Source organism: Pagrus major, chromosome 16 (genome assembly GCF_040436345.1).
Source record: "Pagrus major chromosome 16, Pma_NU_1.0".
Lineage (NCBI taxonomy): Eukaryota > Metazoa > Chordata > Actinopteri > Spariformes > Sparidae > Pagrus > Pagrus major.
In genome coordinates, this window is record NC_133230.1 from 15,841,048 (window position 1) to 15,854,762 (window position 13,715).

A 13,715-nucleotide genomic window follows, 5' to 3' on the forward strand; every position below is an offset into this window, starting at 1 on the left:
GTAGAGGGACTTCGGCGGAGGCAGCAGGGTGGAGTCTGGACCTCACCAACATGGCGGCCACGTCCTGTTAAATACGTCACGTCCGGCTCGTGCTCAAAGGAACAACCGATATGAACCCCTCGCTTCCGGTAATGCCTCCTTTTCGGCAGCGGCTATTTCCTCGCCAACATGCCAGTGAGTATCCGGAGGCCTTCAGAAAATGACATTTTCACCATTTAATCGCGTGTCGAAGAGCCAACACACGGCTCAATATTTACGTTAGACATTACCGACTCGACTGCTGTCGGTTTCAGATGCTTTCGCTGAGTTTTGGTCCCAGTTTTACACAAATAATTGTGCACGTTTGAGCGCATTGCGAGCGCATTGTGACACAAGATGGCCGCGCACACACCGCAAACATGGAGCCAGTTCAACGGAGGATCTGAGCGGGCTGATAGCGCAGAAAACCTAACATTACCCATTTCTTCTTGATTTATAGTGTTAGACTGATGATTTACTTGCTTAACACAAATATTTGAGGAAGAAGCAGCGAGTGACTAAAATGCGTAGCCTGCGTTATCTAATCCAAGAAATGTAGGCCAGCCGAGAAGCCTGAACGTACAAACGTAGCGTTCATTTAGCAGGACAACGATACTGAGACATGTTAAATAATGTGGATTTTAAATAAAGTAATACATTTAAATTACCGGAATCCAGCGGGTTTATATTTCTACTAGGATGGCCCGAGCGGTATCATTAATCGTAGTTGTAGCTGATCGATCTCAGAGGTTACTTTTTCTGATTATTCACAAACCTTTTTGTTCATTTTCTCCTTTTTTTTTCCAGCTCGCAAAAGACTTGTTGCACCCATCCCCTGAGGAGGAGAAGAGGAGGCACAAGAAGAAGCGTCTTGTTCAGAGTCCCAACTCTTACTTCATGGACGTGAAATGTCCAGGTACAGTTTTTCCACATGCAGATTGACCTCGCCAGACACTTGACAAGTACTGTCAACTGGTATAGTTTGTGGTTATCCACTCGACCTTGTGAGGTAAAATATTTGTTTTTGTCTTTTTCCAGGATGCTACAAGATCACGACAGTGTTCAGCCACGCTCAGACAGTTGTGCTGTGTGTTGGCTGTTCAACAGTCCTGTGTCAGCCCACTGGAGGCAAAGCACGTCTCACAGAGGGTCAGTATGAACCTACAACCTCTCTTACTAACACCCAGTTGAGTTATCGTAGAGTTTGTGCATTAATAAATTGATGCAAGCCTCTGGTAAGGGTCGTTCAACAGCAACAGAACCTAAAATGTTAAAGCTATCCAGAAACATGCAGTGCCATTGTGATGTCCTAATTTGGCTTACACACTTTGATTTTTTTTCCAAAGCAGTCCGAAATTGGTGTACTAGACAAAAAAAAAAAATCTGGCCTTTATCACTGAGAACTATTCTTTCTGCCTTACCTGTCTGGGGCTGAAATTAATTTCTAAATTTTGCTTTGAAAACTGCCATTGCGATACTAAAAGACGACACCCCGCCCCAGCCTGTTCACCCTGCTGCCGTACCGCCAGATTAAGCAGCTTTATTCCTCAGACTGAGACTTTTCAACTCGCCCCCCATACATACCATAAAAAATAGTTGTGTTTTTTTTTAACGGGACTACAACTTGCTTTTCTTTGTACAACCATGTGTTGTAGACAAATACATTAAACTTGATATTTGATCCAGTAAATGTAGCACATTAAATTCTAGGTGCTACAACTGTATGCCAGATCAGGAGTCTCTTTACTTGTGATCGTGATCAAAATTTTATACCTCTGACAAAGAGTATACCTTTACTATTAATTTATTATTAGTCAACCTATTACTGGCATTAGGTTAGTGTTTTTGATACTGAAATGGGGGATTTTCCTGTGATTGTGTTCATATTTGAAGTTGTTAGCCGCACTGCTAAGTGACTGGACTTCCTCTATCGTGGTCTTCCAATCTCATTCCAGTGCCAGATCAACCTCAGTTTGCAGAAGGGTTGAGCTAGACCACTGGCTCCCCCCTTTCGAAGGCTGAGAACAAATATCCACCCTCCATCTACTGTACAGTACAGCTCTGATGCTGCTGGCGGTGTAGTTAGCATTGTGTAGCCTGTTTAATCTATTATTTTAGCCAGTTCTGTCAAAGTTTTCACTTTTAAGCCTGATGTTGCACAATAGATGTAAAGTAAGGAGGTCGTTGGAAGAGATGTTGATGTAATCAGTCACATGATGGGGAAAACGATGACTCTTGTATCAGCACTGAGTAGTACAATAGCAGTGTGCACAGCCTGCAGTATTTCTGTACTGTAAGGCTTCTCTTTTGTCAGCATTGCTCTGACTGTCATTGTCTCCTCTGGCAGGGTGCTCATTCAGGAGGAAGCAGCACTAGCTGCTCTCCCTGGAGCTGAAGGGGAGAGGAGGGGATGGACCGGTTGATATCAGCGTCTTCTGCCTCCCGAGACGGCGGCAGACCCAGCGGTCTGATCTGAGACGAGACCTGAAGACAGTCTGGACAGCAGATGGATTTCCACTGTTCATGTCAGCAGATCAGTTGTTGCTGTAACTCCACCCTCCAACCCTGTCTCTCTTAATAAAATATTGTTTTGGCTAAAGGAATGGTTTCTGTGTGGTTGTTTCCTGTTGTTTAAAGAAACGGTTTTCTTAAACAAAACATTCAATACAAAGGTAGAAGTCTTATAATTTTTTATTAGAAAGTACTACATAATGAGAAAAGTGCAGTGTTTAGAGGTAAAGCAACTTAATGACATGGGAGTGATAACAGTCCTCCAAAACTGGTTTATCTTTTGGTTCAGTTGATGTATTGATAAGGGCTGTGACTAACAATTATCAGTTAATTCATTTTCCTTTTTTTTTTATCAGTTGGTCTAAAACATCAGAAAAATATCCTTTCTACATTTTGGTATTTCTGCTACACAGAATTCTTACTACTTACATTTAATACAATTTTACATACTTCAGTACAGCCTTCCACTTAACACCCATCTGTCCAACTCTAAGAAAAGTCCCAACGTCATTTTTTTTTTTTTTAGCGTTATAGGCCAATAACTCCTTCCATAGCACTTGAGAAGCTTTTATTTCCCCCTCTGTCAGCCTCTCTACCTGTCCACATTTGAACTAGCAGCCTCCGTCTTCACCTCCCTCTCCCTGAGCAGGTGGCGGATGGAGGAGTTCTGCGTGGACAGGGTGTTGGACAGGAGTGGCATCAGGCTCCTGAAGCCCTCCCGCAGCTCCTCCACATGCTTCTCCAGGCTGTGGATGTGTGTGTCCAGCTCCCCCCTGCAGCCCTGCACCTCCGACAGCACGTCATACATCAGGTTCTGCATCTGGATGACGTTGATGTCCGCGTCAGTGCATGTGGGTCCACATAGATGAGAGAAAGCAAAAGAAAACGCATCAGGGCATATCAGATGCTACTTTGTTGAGGTTTTCAGTGGATGTGATTTTTAAAATGATGCCTTTACTTGCCTCTCTCACCTTGCAGAGGTCTACAAGTGTGTTGCCTTGATCTGCAAGGATCCTCTTCTCCATCTTCACTCGCCGCAGCCTGGAGACAAATTTATTAAGTTGTGAGGAAAAATTTAAAGGGTCAGTTGAACCACATTACCAAAAAACACAACACACTAAACAATTTATTTTATTGAGATTTTGGTTGGGTGAAAATAGTTCCAATACAAAACTGCTGACAGTGAAGTTTTGGGGAAACTCGGAAAACGCTTAAATTTAAATTCTCAAATGCCATTTTTCAATTTTTGTAAAACAATCTACTTTACAATCATCTCTCTTGTATTGACGATAGTGTTTAGGTACTGTAAGCCTACAGTATGTAGCTGTTGCTAAGCAGTGGCCACAAGAAACACTGATGAGTGCTGCAATGTAGAGCTAACATTAGCCATCATATGCTACTGGTCATACCAGACCAATGCTGAGTCCCAAATCTGATTCTAAAAAAAGTATGTTTAAATCATTCAGTATGCAGACGAGGTACAGTCACGTTTTGACAGTGCTGTTGATTTACACCATTCTCCTACAATAAACTGCAAAAAGGAATCAGAGGGACTACTAACAGCTTGAACAAAAAATACATTGATGGCTAAACAGTTCAAAACTAGAATTACTGCCTTGCGGTTGTATGCCTACGTGCACCTGTCAAGTTTCTGTTTAAGTTGAGCTATGGGCGTTGAATAATGGCCAGAACAATGAATGTCACAATGAAGTTGACCTCAGTGAAGCTGATTTAATTTTCCGTCCCTTCTGTGTGTTTTATTGAGTGTACTTCAGTGTGATCATTATTGTTTTCCTTCACTGCTGGCTATAAAACAAATAACTCCGAGGGAATAACTAAGTTTACCATGACCTTTTCGATATAAAATGTCATAACTTCATCATTTTATCCCATTAGATATTTCTGTAAAGTTTGCTGTAATTATCATATGAATTGTTAAGTAATGGCCAATAATGTATTTTGTGAGGTGACCTTGACCTATGACCACTAAAATGTAATCACTTTGCCCTTGAGTCCAAGTGGATGTTTGTGCCAAATTTGAAGATATTCCCTCACGGTGTTCTTGAGAAATCGCTCTCACAAGAATGGCACAACCCGAACCTGAAAACATAATGCCTCCTGCCATGGATAGTGCCGGCACAGAGGCATACTGGGCTGGTGTTTAATAACAGCGAGCCAACAGTAGGTAGATGTTGCTAAGTAGTGCTCCACAAGGAACAATGGATCTAACATTAAAGTTTTGAATGTGCTGTTTGTTGACGCTATTCTCCCACAATGCATTACAAAAAGGAAATGGAGGGACTACTAACAGCTGGAAAAAAATGTAATAAACACAAACACAAAAGAAAACACTTTTGTTAGTAGCTAGTGATTAAAACATTTTCTGTTTTTGATTAAAAACTTTGCAAATAGAATAATAAAATTAATCAGATATTCAAGACTGGCATCATCTGAATTTTCACGTTTTTTTTCAGGCTTTCCTTGGTAACCTTTGACCAGCCAAAAATTTGACAGGGGAACAGACCTAAAACCTCGTAAACTTACTGGTAATGCACCCCTCAGTGTGGACATTGGGATAGGCCATTGTATCATTTCCTGTTAGTACAGTGGTTATAGTACATAGATATTCGTTTATATACCAACTGCTAAGAAAAGTGTACTATGAGGATTAGTATGTAGTACGCACTGTATAGAATTGGCATGTAGTATGGATTTTGGGCCCAGCATCAGCAAGGCTGTAGCAGCCCTGAGTGTACTGACCTGAGCAGCTGCGTGTTTATTACTTATGAGTTCGACTTTTCTTTTGTTAATGAAGGAATGTGTTACTTGTTCTTTTAGAGATTATGTAGTCTCACTTAACCTTTTAGTTGCAAAAAATCAGGACATGAATCAATCTGTTTGGCTACATACTAGGTATCATGTGTGGTTTGGGTGAACTGACTCTTTAAAGGCACTGGTCATTAAATATCATGAATATATGCCCCGTATTTTGTTTTCGCTTCAGATTATTGGACAAAACATTATTTCAAAATACAAAAATGTAGTTGATTTGTGTTGAAATTGGGTGTTAGGTTAGGCAATAATGTTTGGACGGATCATTCAAAGCCACAAATCCTTTAGAAAACACTTTGAAAGAGAAAGGTGAGAAACAAGGAAATAAAGTCAAACCATCTTTATATGAGAGTTAAGTGTCTTACTGGTGGATGGCCAGAAGCAGCTTCCTCTGGTGCATGCGGACTCTGGTGTGGTCTCTTTCTCTTGACAGCTTAGTGTGTTTGTAGATAAGCCAGGTCTCTCTCAGCACATTTGCCGCGGCAATTTTTATCTAGTGAAAAGATGTGAGGAGATCACCCAGGAGAGTTATTTTATGTTTATGCAAATAACCTGAAAGGGCTGTTATTTACTGCACATGCTGAATAATACCAACATAATGCATATAACACAGTGTACTACAGCCATTTGACCTCATACCTAACTGTCAAACCAATTTATTTCCTAAAGCAAGTGAAAAAAACACATAATTTTGCTGTTTTCCAATACAAATTATCTAGTTTTAGGCGTTTCTAAAAATGAACATCAATATCTTACAACAGGTCAATGAAGAAAACATTACATCAATATGTGCTGATTTGTATTAAAGCACAGTGAACTTATTTCATCCCACTTGCACCTTTTAACTTTTCTGATGTTAGTGTCCAAAGGCAAATAAAGATATTGCTTAAGTGTACACAGAGATCTATGTGTGTGTCTAGTAAAATAAATTGAGAAGTGCAACAAAAATAAAACAAAAAATCATTTTGAGCCTACTTAATTAAGTCTTATATGTAAAATAAAAGCCACACTGAGGGACATATTGCTATTCACCCTCTTGGAGATGTGGGAGTCCATCATGAAGTTGTGGACATGTTTCTCTGCTCTGGTCAGCTCCAGCTTCCTGGCGACCACCGCCACCACCAGGACGGTGCAGCCGGCCCCCTGTAAGAGTCACAAATAGACATGTTTACAGTTAGAATCTGGATTAATCTGACCATAAGGGGACGTTTAGACCCACTGTCCTACCATTATTCCAGTGAGGAGGCAGATGCTGCGGCCACAGTAGGTGTGAGGCACCACGTCTCCGTAACCGATGGACAAGAAGGTGACAGAGACCATCCACAAGGCCTCCATGTAGTTGCTACTCAGATCTCTGTAGTTGTGATGTCTGTGGGAAAGAAGAGGGTTATTACTTTGCTGAGTGCCATTCTAGTATTTTGTCTTTTTCTGGTATTAAATGCTACGTTACTCAACTTAACAGACTGCTGTGGCTGAATAATGAATTTCTTCTCTACTCTCACATTACTGATGATTCTTTTCCTTACACACTCCTAGTTTACGTTGCATCCAGTCAAGATTAGGTGATCATGCCTTTTTCATCAAGTGTGAAAACTGTATTTGTCGCTGCAGTAGAAACATTAAAGTAATACTGTGTATTTGCCAATATTTGGCTGATAATTAATATTTTTTACTGTTCAGAGGTAGGCTGATATATCATCACGTACCTCTCACAAACATGTAAGCCCCACGCTGCCACAATCCAGAGAGAGACACTGAAAATCATCAGCACAGTGCCTGGGTAGGTGGTCATTAGTGTTTTCCCCACAAACCGGGTGTTGAAGTGTATCTGGAGATCACAAATGAGATGCATTTACGTCACATTTGTGACAGTAGGGGCATACTTAGCCAGACTATTTAGGATAGCACCTGTCAGATTATGATTATATAATGCAGAGGCGATGAGGGATAAAAACTTGTTCTCAATCTGGCTTGATACATGGATAGCGGGTTTGGCATTGCAGAGGGGAGACAAAGGTCATTTTTGTCACTCTTAAATAGCATTTATAAGGGAGGGGATTAGCCTGGAGGATATCATCAACTGTGGAAAGCAAAGCAGAGAAGCAAAGGAGAACTAGCGAGGGACAAAATCAGCATGTGGAAGCACTGGGATTCATGGGAGCGAAACTGTGATAGTCACACCTCAAGATTCACACCTCTACAGACCTCTCGGCCCACCTAGACATGAGACATAAACAGATGTGCATGAAATGTTCATAGAGGAAGCCCAGACCAAATCCAAAAGTTAGACCCATGAAGGCTGCTGCCCACTGCAAAAGCTTTCAAAATCATATCAAAATTGACAATGCAAAGCATGTGTCATGTGTCATGATCTCATCACAGTACTATCCAAAGCCAGACTCTGAGGGGGGCCCAAGGGTGACCTCCCACCTTGTTGAGCGCTCCGATGCTGCGGGACGCGGTGTCTGTGAAGAGGCGGCTGTGCAGCATCATGGCACGGCCCAGCAGGTAGAGCCTGAGGAACATGGGCAGGGCCAGGACGATCTCCAGCTCCGTCTCTGACAGGGACAGACGGCTTGTGGTGTGACGGAAGGTCTGCTGGAAGTACTGCAGCAGACCCACTGGATAGGGGTGGATGGCCACCGCCGCCAGCTCCAGGGCGACCAGAGCCACACGGTCGGTGGTCAGGGCAATGCGCCAATCCTCGGCACCGATGTCGTGAACGTACAGCTACCAGAGCGGTGAGAAGAGCAAAAAATTAGCTTCTAACTTGAGGATAAAGGATGATTAAATGGGGACGCTGTCGATTTTACATGTAAGATTCTGTTAACTTGAGACTGTAAATGTGGGAAAAAAAGTTTATGGGCTTGAAAAGAGCTTTGCAAAAACTGCCTAAATTACGTCAGGAGTCACCACAGTTGGGGCTTAAAAGTTTAAGAAAGAAAGAAAGAAAGAAAGTAAAAAGAGAAAATGAAGTATAGTAAGAGAGAAATTAACTAGCTTACCATTTACTTCAAGCTAGTGGCTTGAGGCTACTAGCTAGCTGCTACGAATGTCTGAGCTAACGGTCGGCGGTCGACTTGCATTATGGGTAAGGTAGGCGCCATGTTGGAAGAAGTCCTACTGCAGTCTGTTTATAGCCTATGTTAGCTTTTTTTACTTCTAGCGAATAAATTTATGCTTCAGAAATCACAAAAGTGGTGTTTGAGATTGCAATAAAATGTGTAGGAATAATAAACTTGCGTTAGCTACAGAGCTTATTTTCTGCCAACCGAGGCGATGCTAACTTCCGGGTTAGCCTACAAGAATACCTCATCGCTACACTACTCTACTTCTTTTCATTTTCATCTCAAAATTAGCATAAAAAGGAACTTCATCAATTTTACACATCATATTTTGTTAACTAGAGACTACAAATGCAAAAACAAAGCTGTATCAAGCATTTGTGGTTTATTAGAGCCGCACAAAGTTTGATGACCTGCCTCAAATGACGCCACTTGAGGCACCATTGGTTGGTTATAGGCAGTGATAGAGCATAACTAAGTACATTTACTTAAGTACTGTACTTAGGCTTATGTACAATTTTGAGGTACTTGTACTTTACTTGAGTATTTACAATGCTGCTGTATACATCTGTTCCAGTGCAATTTGGCGGCAAATATTGTACTTTTACTCCACTACATTTACTTGAAAACTTTAGTTACTAGTTACTTGTAGTCAGAGTCAAACTAGTGCATTTTTAAAACATATGCTCTTTTTTTATCATTTCCATTCCATTTTCTGACTTTCCATTCTTTTAACTGCTTTCTCATTTAAAAAACCAAACACTTTCACCTCTAAACATCCTTCAAATGAAACAGCTTCAGAAGGAAAAACACTCTTTGGTTGAGTTGAGAAACATCCTTGAAATTCCTTTACATTGACTTTCCAAGAAGAAAAAAGTTAAGGAGGTGATTCCTTCATTGCTAATAATGATATGACATGATAATACATTTACGTGGTGGAGAGCCCAAAACGAACCCTGATCATGCTATTATGAAGAGAATAGTTACCTGGACCTCACAGCAGTGGTACGCTATGATGAGGCCCAGCAGGATGATCGTGGAGAAACTGATGACGGACTTGAGTGCGAGGGAGTAGATGGAGCTCTGTGGGAAACACACACATGCAGAGATAAACACACACACACATTGTCAGCTGATGGCTGATGGTCATTACAAAGCTCAATCTATGAAATGGCAGCCAGTGATCCTGATTAACCTTGTAATCTTACGTACATTTAGATAATCCATTTGCATGATATAATGATTGTGATCTTATGGGCAGACTGTGCATTTCCCTGCAGCTGCTGGGAGATCAATTCTTAAATACTTACACTCAACAGATTTTCAAATACAGCCCAGTAATAAAGATTATAACTGTGGGAAATGTATGGTGGACAAGAACAGGAATGAACTTTTTTAATGAGAGTTTCACTGAATATGAAAGAAAATGATAAATTAAGTGAAAGGTGTGCAATATAGTTACTCAAAATCTGATTTCTCCAGCAGGAAGGCTTTGAAAACAAATGAGTGATGAGTCTCTTTTCGGAAAAGATAATAACTGGTCTTGTGTAGCATGATTTCTTTAAAACTCCTTTTTTAAGCTCTTGCCAAACTTTTACAGCCAATAATCATGTTCACGTCTCTCCAAGGATTTCTCAGGGTCTCTTTCTGACCTTGCTGTAGATGCTCCAGGAGAGTTCTGTCTCCATCACCATCATCACCACCCCAAATATCCCCACAGCCAGGGCACAGTCGTTCAGCCTCTGCCTCCTCAAAAACAGAGCCCTCCTGTGGACCAGCCGCCAGCCGATGTTGTGTGTCTTCCAGTACGTGTCGTCCTTGTCATCGTCTTTATCTTTTGGGTTGGGCGGGGGATCTGGACTGGGATGCCCGGCTCCGGGCAGCAGGCCTTTGGCCTGAGACAGGTCCTGGCGATACTGTAACGCCTCATTGTGTGGCTGGAGGTCATCATCTTTGCTGGTGATGATGATCTCAGGGAGACTCTGGTGCTCATGCATCTCCAAAGAGACGTTGCCTGACTTGCGCCGCCCTCTGCCCTCAACATCCTTAATGTCTAAGTGTGACCTGCAGGGGCTCTTAAAGGGGGAACTGCAGGAAGAAATGGGGACGTCAGTGAAAGAGGTGACTTTCTCCTGGAGTCTGTGAGCTCCTGCATTTCTAGCTTTGCACTGGTGATTACGCTCCCTTTGTGCTTGGTTTTGTCGACTCCCCCCTGACCTTTTCTCACATTTCTTCTCTTTGCCTTTGTCTCCCCTCCTTTTGGAGTGAGGTGAAGGGGTGACATAAAGGTGGCCATTGTATAAAGGTGTGGTGGCCATGGCCTGGGTCCTGTCCATCCACACAGTCTGATCAGCTGATGTTTGGATGTTTTGGTGTATCCCACAATGAGGAGAGCACACTTGAGGCTGAGGGATTGTCCTCGGTGGAAGGAGGGGTCGCTGGTCCTCCACCTCATCTCCATCCACCACTGACAAGTTCATAGAGGGGGAGTGATCCATGGTGAGAGGCTTTTATAGGAGGTGATTCACCGGATCTTTTCAAGAGGTTTGAACAGAGAAGGCAAGAGAGACAGAGGACAATGTTAGACAAGGCAATTCAACAGCATCGTGAAATTACAGCTACAGGAAAGTTTCACTCACTAGATCAGTCATCAGAGAAGATTTCCTTAACTGTTCTTAACTCGCTCAAGCTAATTTTTATCTTTAATTTATTGCTTAATATTTATCTGTCAATTATCAAATGAATGTAAAATGTAAATATTAACAAAATAGTCTCTTAAAATAATTTGCCCAATAACAAATGTTCGTCTTAATACGCAGTAATCAAAATTTTTTCACAAACTTCGTTAGATGGAAGCTTAAAGTCTTTTCTCACACAGCTTTTTTATTCTTACCTTTTAAGTCAGGTTTTCCAGTCTACCAGGAAGAAAAAAGCCTTAACTCTTGTGACAACTGCTTTGTCTGGTAATTTCCCCCCAAGTATTTTAGTATTCAATCTTCTTACGGCCCTGAAGGTCACATCTGCCTGAACCACACAGAGATCCTCCAAATAAAATCCTACTGCAAATTGGACCCCGCTTGCGCTCCGCTTTCATTGAGAAGGCATGCGAAGTAAAACAGTAAAAACTAATCAAACTCCAGCAGCAATGAGCTCCAGCGTGATCAGCTCGAGATACTCCAAACGTCCTTGCTCTGTATGTATCAAACTTTCCAGCAATCCATTAGCAGCCTCAGCATCACAGAGCCCCTCCCATAGATCCAAGCAGAGGTTACGAACTTATCCTGCATATGACGACATACAGGGTAAATACCCGTGGATATCCATTACATTCTGAGGCATTTATTCCCTTGTTTGTCCGTGTTTCCTGCTTTATGATTGTCCACTATCCGTACATCTTCCTTAAAGCTGGAGGGGCTTAATGAACGCAGAGACTCTTGCAGATGTCGCGTGGAGCAAATGCAAAGAATGAGTCATCTGTCAGGGGTTTTTTTTTAGCTGGGATTGGCAGATTTCCTCCTCGCTATGTGTGTGTGTTGGGGAGGGACATCTGCTTATACATGGGTGCCCTGGTGTCAAAAATCAGCCTTAAGCAATTCTTATAGTCACACAAGAAATGCTATTATATCACTTTTCATTTGTTATTTTATCAATCTGTGCCGTTACTGTCATGGAAGAGTTCCAAGTTGGCTGTAAAAACTTTTTTATATGAATAAACCTAATCTTCAATAGAGAATAACGGTGCTCAAAATCAATTCAGCAGATTAGTATTGCAGATTAATCAAGTGAGACGGAGATCTCATACTTATCTCATAGATTATGAAATATCAAATATGTCACCCCTTAACAGGACAATATGCACAGAGCGAGGCAGAGTATTAAGCATTAAAGTCACAACAATGACATTCAGCATCCTTTATTTATCTAAATCCTTGTGACAGATGGGTCGACAGATAATAGAGCTCCCTCCAAATGGAAAGACCTAAGGAGCAAAAGGGTGGGCGGAGCTCATCCGGATAGTAGCAGGATAAAGAAAAGTATTATCTAATCTGAAGACAACATGTATTTAAAGATAGATGGAGGGAGAAGGAGGGTCATGACTGTGCACAGGTGGGACAGCACAAACATGTTGGTGGTCTGAACACATTGTTACTTCCTCAGACGTCCCTCCAGATGTAAAAATAGATTAATTATAAAACTACTCAGTTCTTCTCTGAGACTTAGCCAGATGCTACTGTCTGGATTTTTCTGTTTTGATATATTCTGTAGGCAGGGAGCTCCCAACCGTCTGTGCCTCAGTGCGTGACTGTCCACAGCAAACCCTTGTGGATAGCATCTGGTAAATATTGATGGTATCTCATTGATATCTCAAATCCTTGCTGAGAACTGGATACTTTGCTGAAATAGACTCAGTTCACTCAGTTGTGGTGACGACGAATGCTCCTAAATGAGGTTGTCCTTTTAATAACAAGATGCTGAAAGGATATATGAACATCTGCAAGGCTTCAAATTAATTCAAGCCTCCAGCCAAGTGCTTGTAAATCCTGACTGCTGTAGCGGGCAGCTAAGTATGTCAATTTGTCTTGCCTCTGTGGCCGGTAGCCAGCGTGTCTTCAATTAGTCTCCTCCATTGCAAATCATACTATGGCTGCTAAGAAAGTGAAATTAAACCAGGGTATTTTGAGTCCACTAATTGCTGTGGCTGGTAAATGGCAAATCTGCCTCATGCCCTGAATCTTTAGTGAGTGCCAGTTCATCTCCTGGTCACAATATTAATTGCTTCAGTCTGATCTGTAGGGATGCACTGGTCAAGAGATAAAGAGGTCCCACGAGGACACAATCAGCAGTAAGTAATTTTTTTGTGTTTTACAGGACAAAGTTCACAGTAAATGTTAAATGAATAGTTGGACATTTTATGAAATATGCATAGCTGCTATCTTGCCAAGTCTTGGTGAGGAAATTGGCAGCACTTTCATATTTGTGCCCCTCATGCATTAAATCCAAGTTTCAGTCATTTGTATGAAAATACAAACTAGAAATACAGAAAACAGAAAATAACATCAATATAGAAATATATACAAATACAACTGGTGATGTTTTTTGTCGCAACTTGGATAACAGATTAAAAATCTTTTTAATAGTTTAGCATACAGGATTTTTTTTTTTGTGGAAAAAGTCTGTCATGTTGAGAAAAACAAATAACTTTTAAATATGAAGCTACAGTTTCTTCCTTGAAGGACGCACACACAGTGAGGCACAGACGACAGCTACTAAGACTACAGCATTAAACTC

At 41.5% G+C, this 13,715-nt stretch overlaps 2 protein-coding genes and 1 non-coding gene across 3 annotated transcripts; 2 read left to right on the forward strand and 1 right to left on the reverse strand.

Annotated features, from left to right (window-relative positions):
- The first annotated feature begins 86 nt into the window (after positions 1-86).
- On the forward strand, positions 87-2,617 carry rps27.1 (ribosomal protein S27, isoform 1). Its single transcript, XM_073483174.1, has 4 exons — positions 87-174; positions 826-934; positions 1,057-1,167; positions 2,366-2,617. The coding sequence occupies exons 1-4, from the start codon at positions 169-171 to the stop codon at positions 2,392-2,394; spliced, it is 255 nt and encodes an 84-aa protein (XP_073339275.1). The 5' UTR covers positions 87-168; the 3' UTR covers positions 2,395-2,617.
- Positions 1,919-2,048, forward strand: LOC141011315 (small nucleolar RNA SNORA35). Its single transcript, XR_012180285.1, has one exon. It is a non-coding gene; the product is annotated as a small nucleolar RNA SNORA35 (small nucleolar RNA).
- A 76-nt stretch (positions 2,618-2,693) lies between the features above and the next one.
- On the reverse strand, positions 2,694-10,924 carry LOC141010791 (small conductance calcium-activated potassium channel protein 2-like). Its single transcript, XM_073483887.1, has 9 exons — positions 10,079-10,924; positions 9,414-9,509; positions 7,792-8,091; positions 7,068-7,189; positions 6,589-6,730; positions 6,394-6,504; positions 5,727-5,854; positions 3,501-3,570; positions 2,694-3,349 (listed from the first exon to the last, which is right to left on the reverse strand). Exons 1-9 carry the CDS (start codon positions 10,922-10,924, stop codon positions 3,122-3,124), a joined length of 2,043 nt encoding a protein of 680 aa, XP_073339988.1. The 3' UTR covers positions 2,694-3,121.
- Positions 10,925-13,715: the final 2,791 nt, after the last annotated feature.

What these genes read in the sequence shown, in the direction of transcription:
- rps27.1 (XM_073483174.1), top strand. An exon ending in CATGGACGTGAAATGTCCAG is followed by an intron (nt 935 to 1,056) that starts GTACAGTTTTTC and finishes GTCTTTTTCCAG; the next exon opens with GATGCTACAAGATCACGACA. An exon ending in CAAAGCACGTCTCACAGAGG is followed by an intron (nt 1,168 to 2,365) that starts GTCAGTATGAAC and finishes CTCCTCTGGCAG; the next exon opens with GGTGCTCATTCAGGAGGAAG.
- LOC141010791 (XM_073483887.1), bottom strand. Translation starts at nt 10,924, where the DNA reads ATGGATCACTCCCCCTCTATGAACTTGTCAGTGGTGGATGGAGATGAG. An exon ending in GCCTCCTCACTGGAATAATG is followed by an intron (nt 6,505 to 6,588) that starts GTAGGACAGTGG and finishes TGACTCTTACAG; the next exon opens with GGGGCCGGCTGCACCGTCCT. An exon ending in CACTTGTAGACCTCTGCAAG is followed by an intron (nt 3,350 to 3,500) that starts GTGAGAGAGGCA and finishes AACGTCATCCAG; the next exon opens with ATGCAGAACCTGATGTATGA.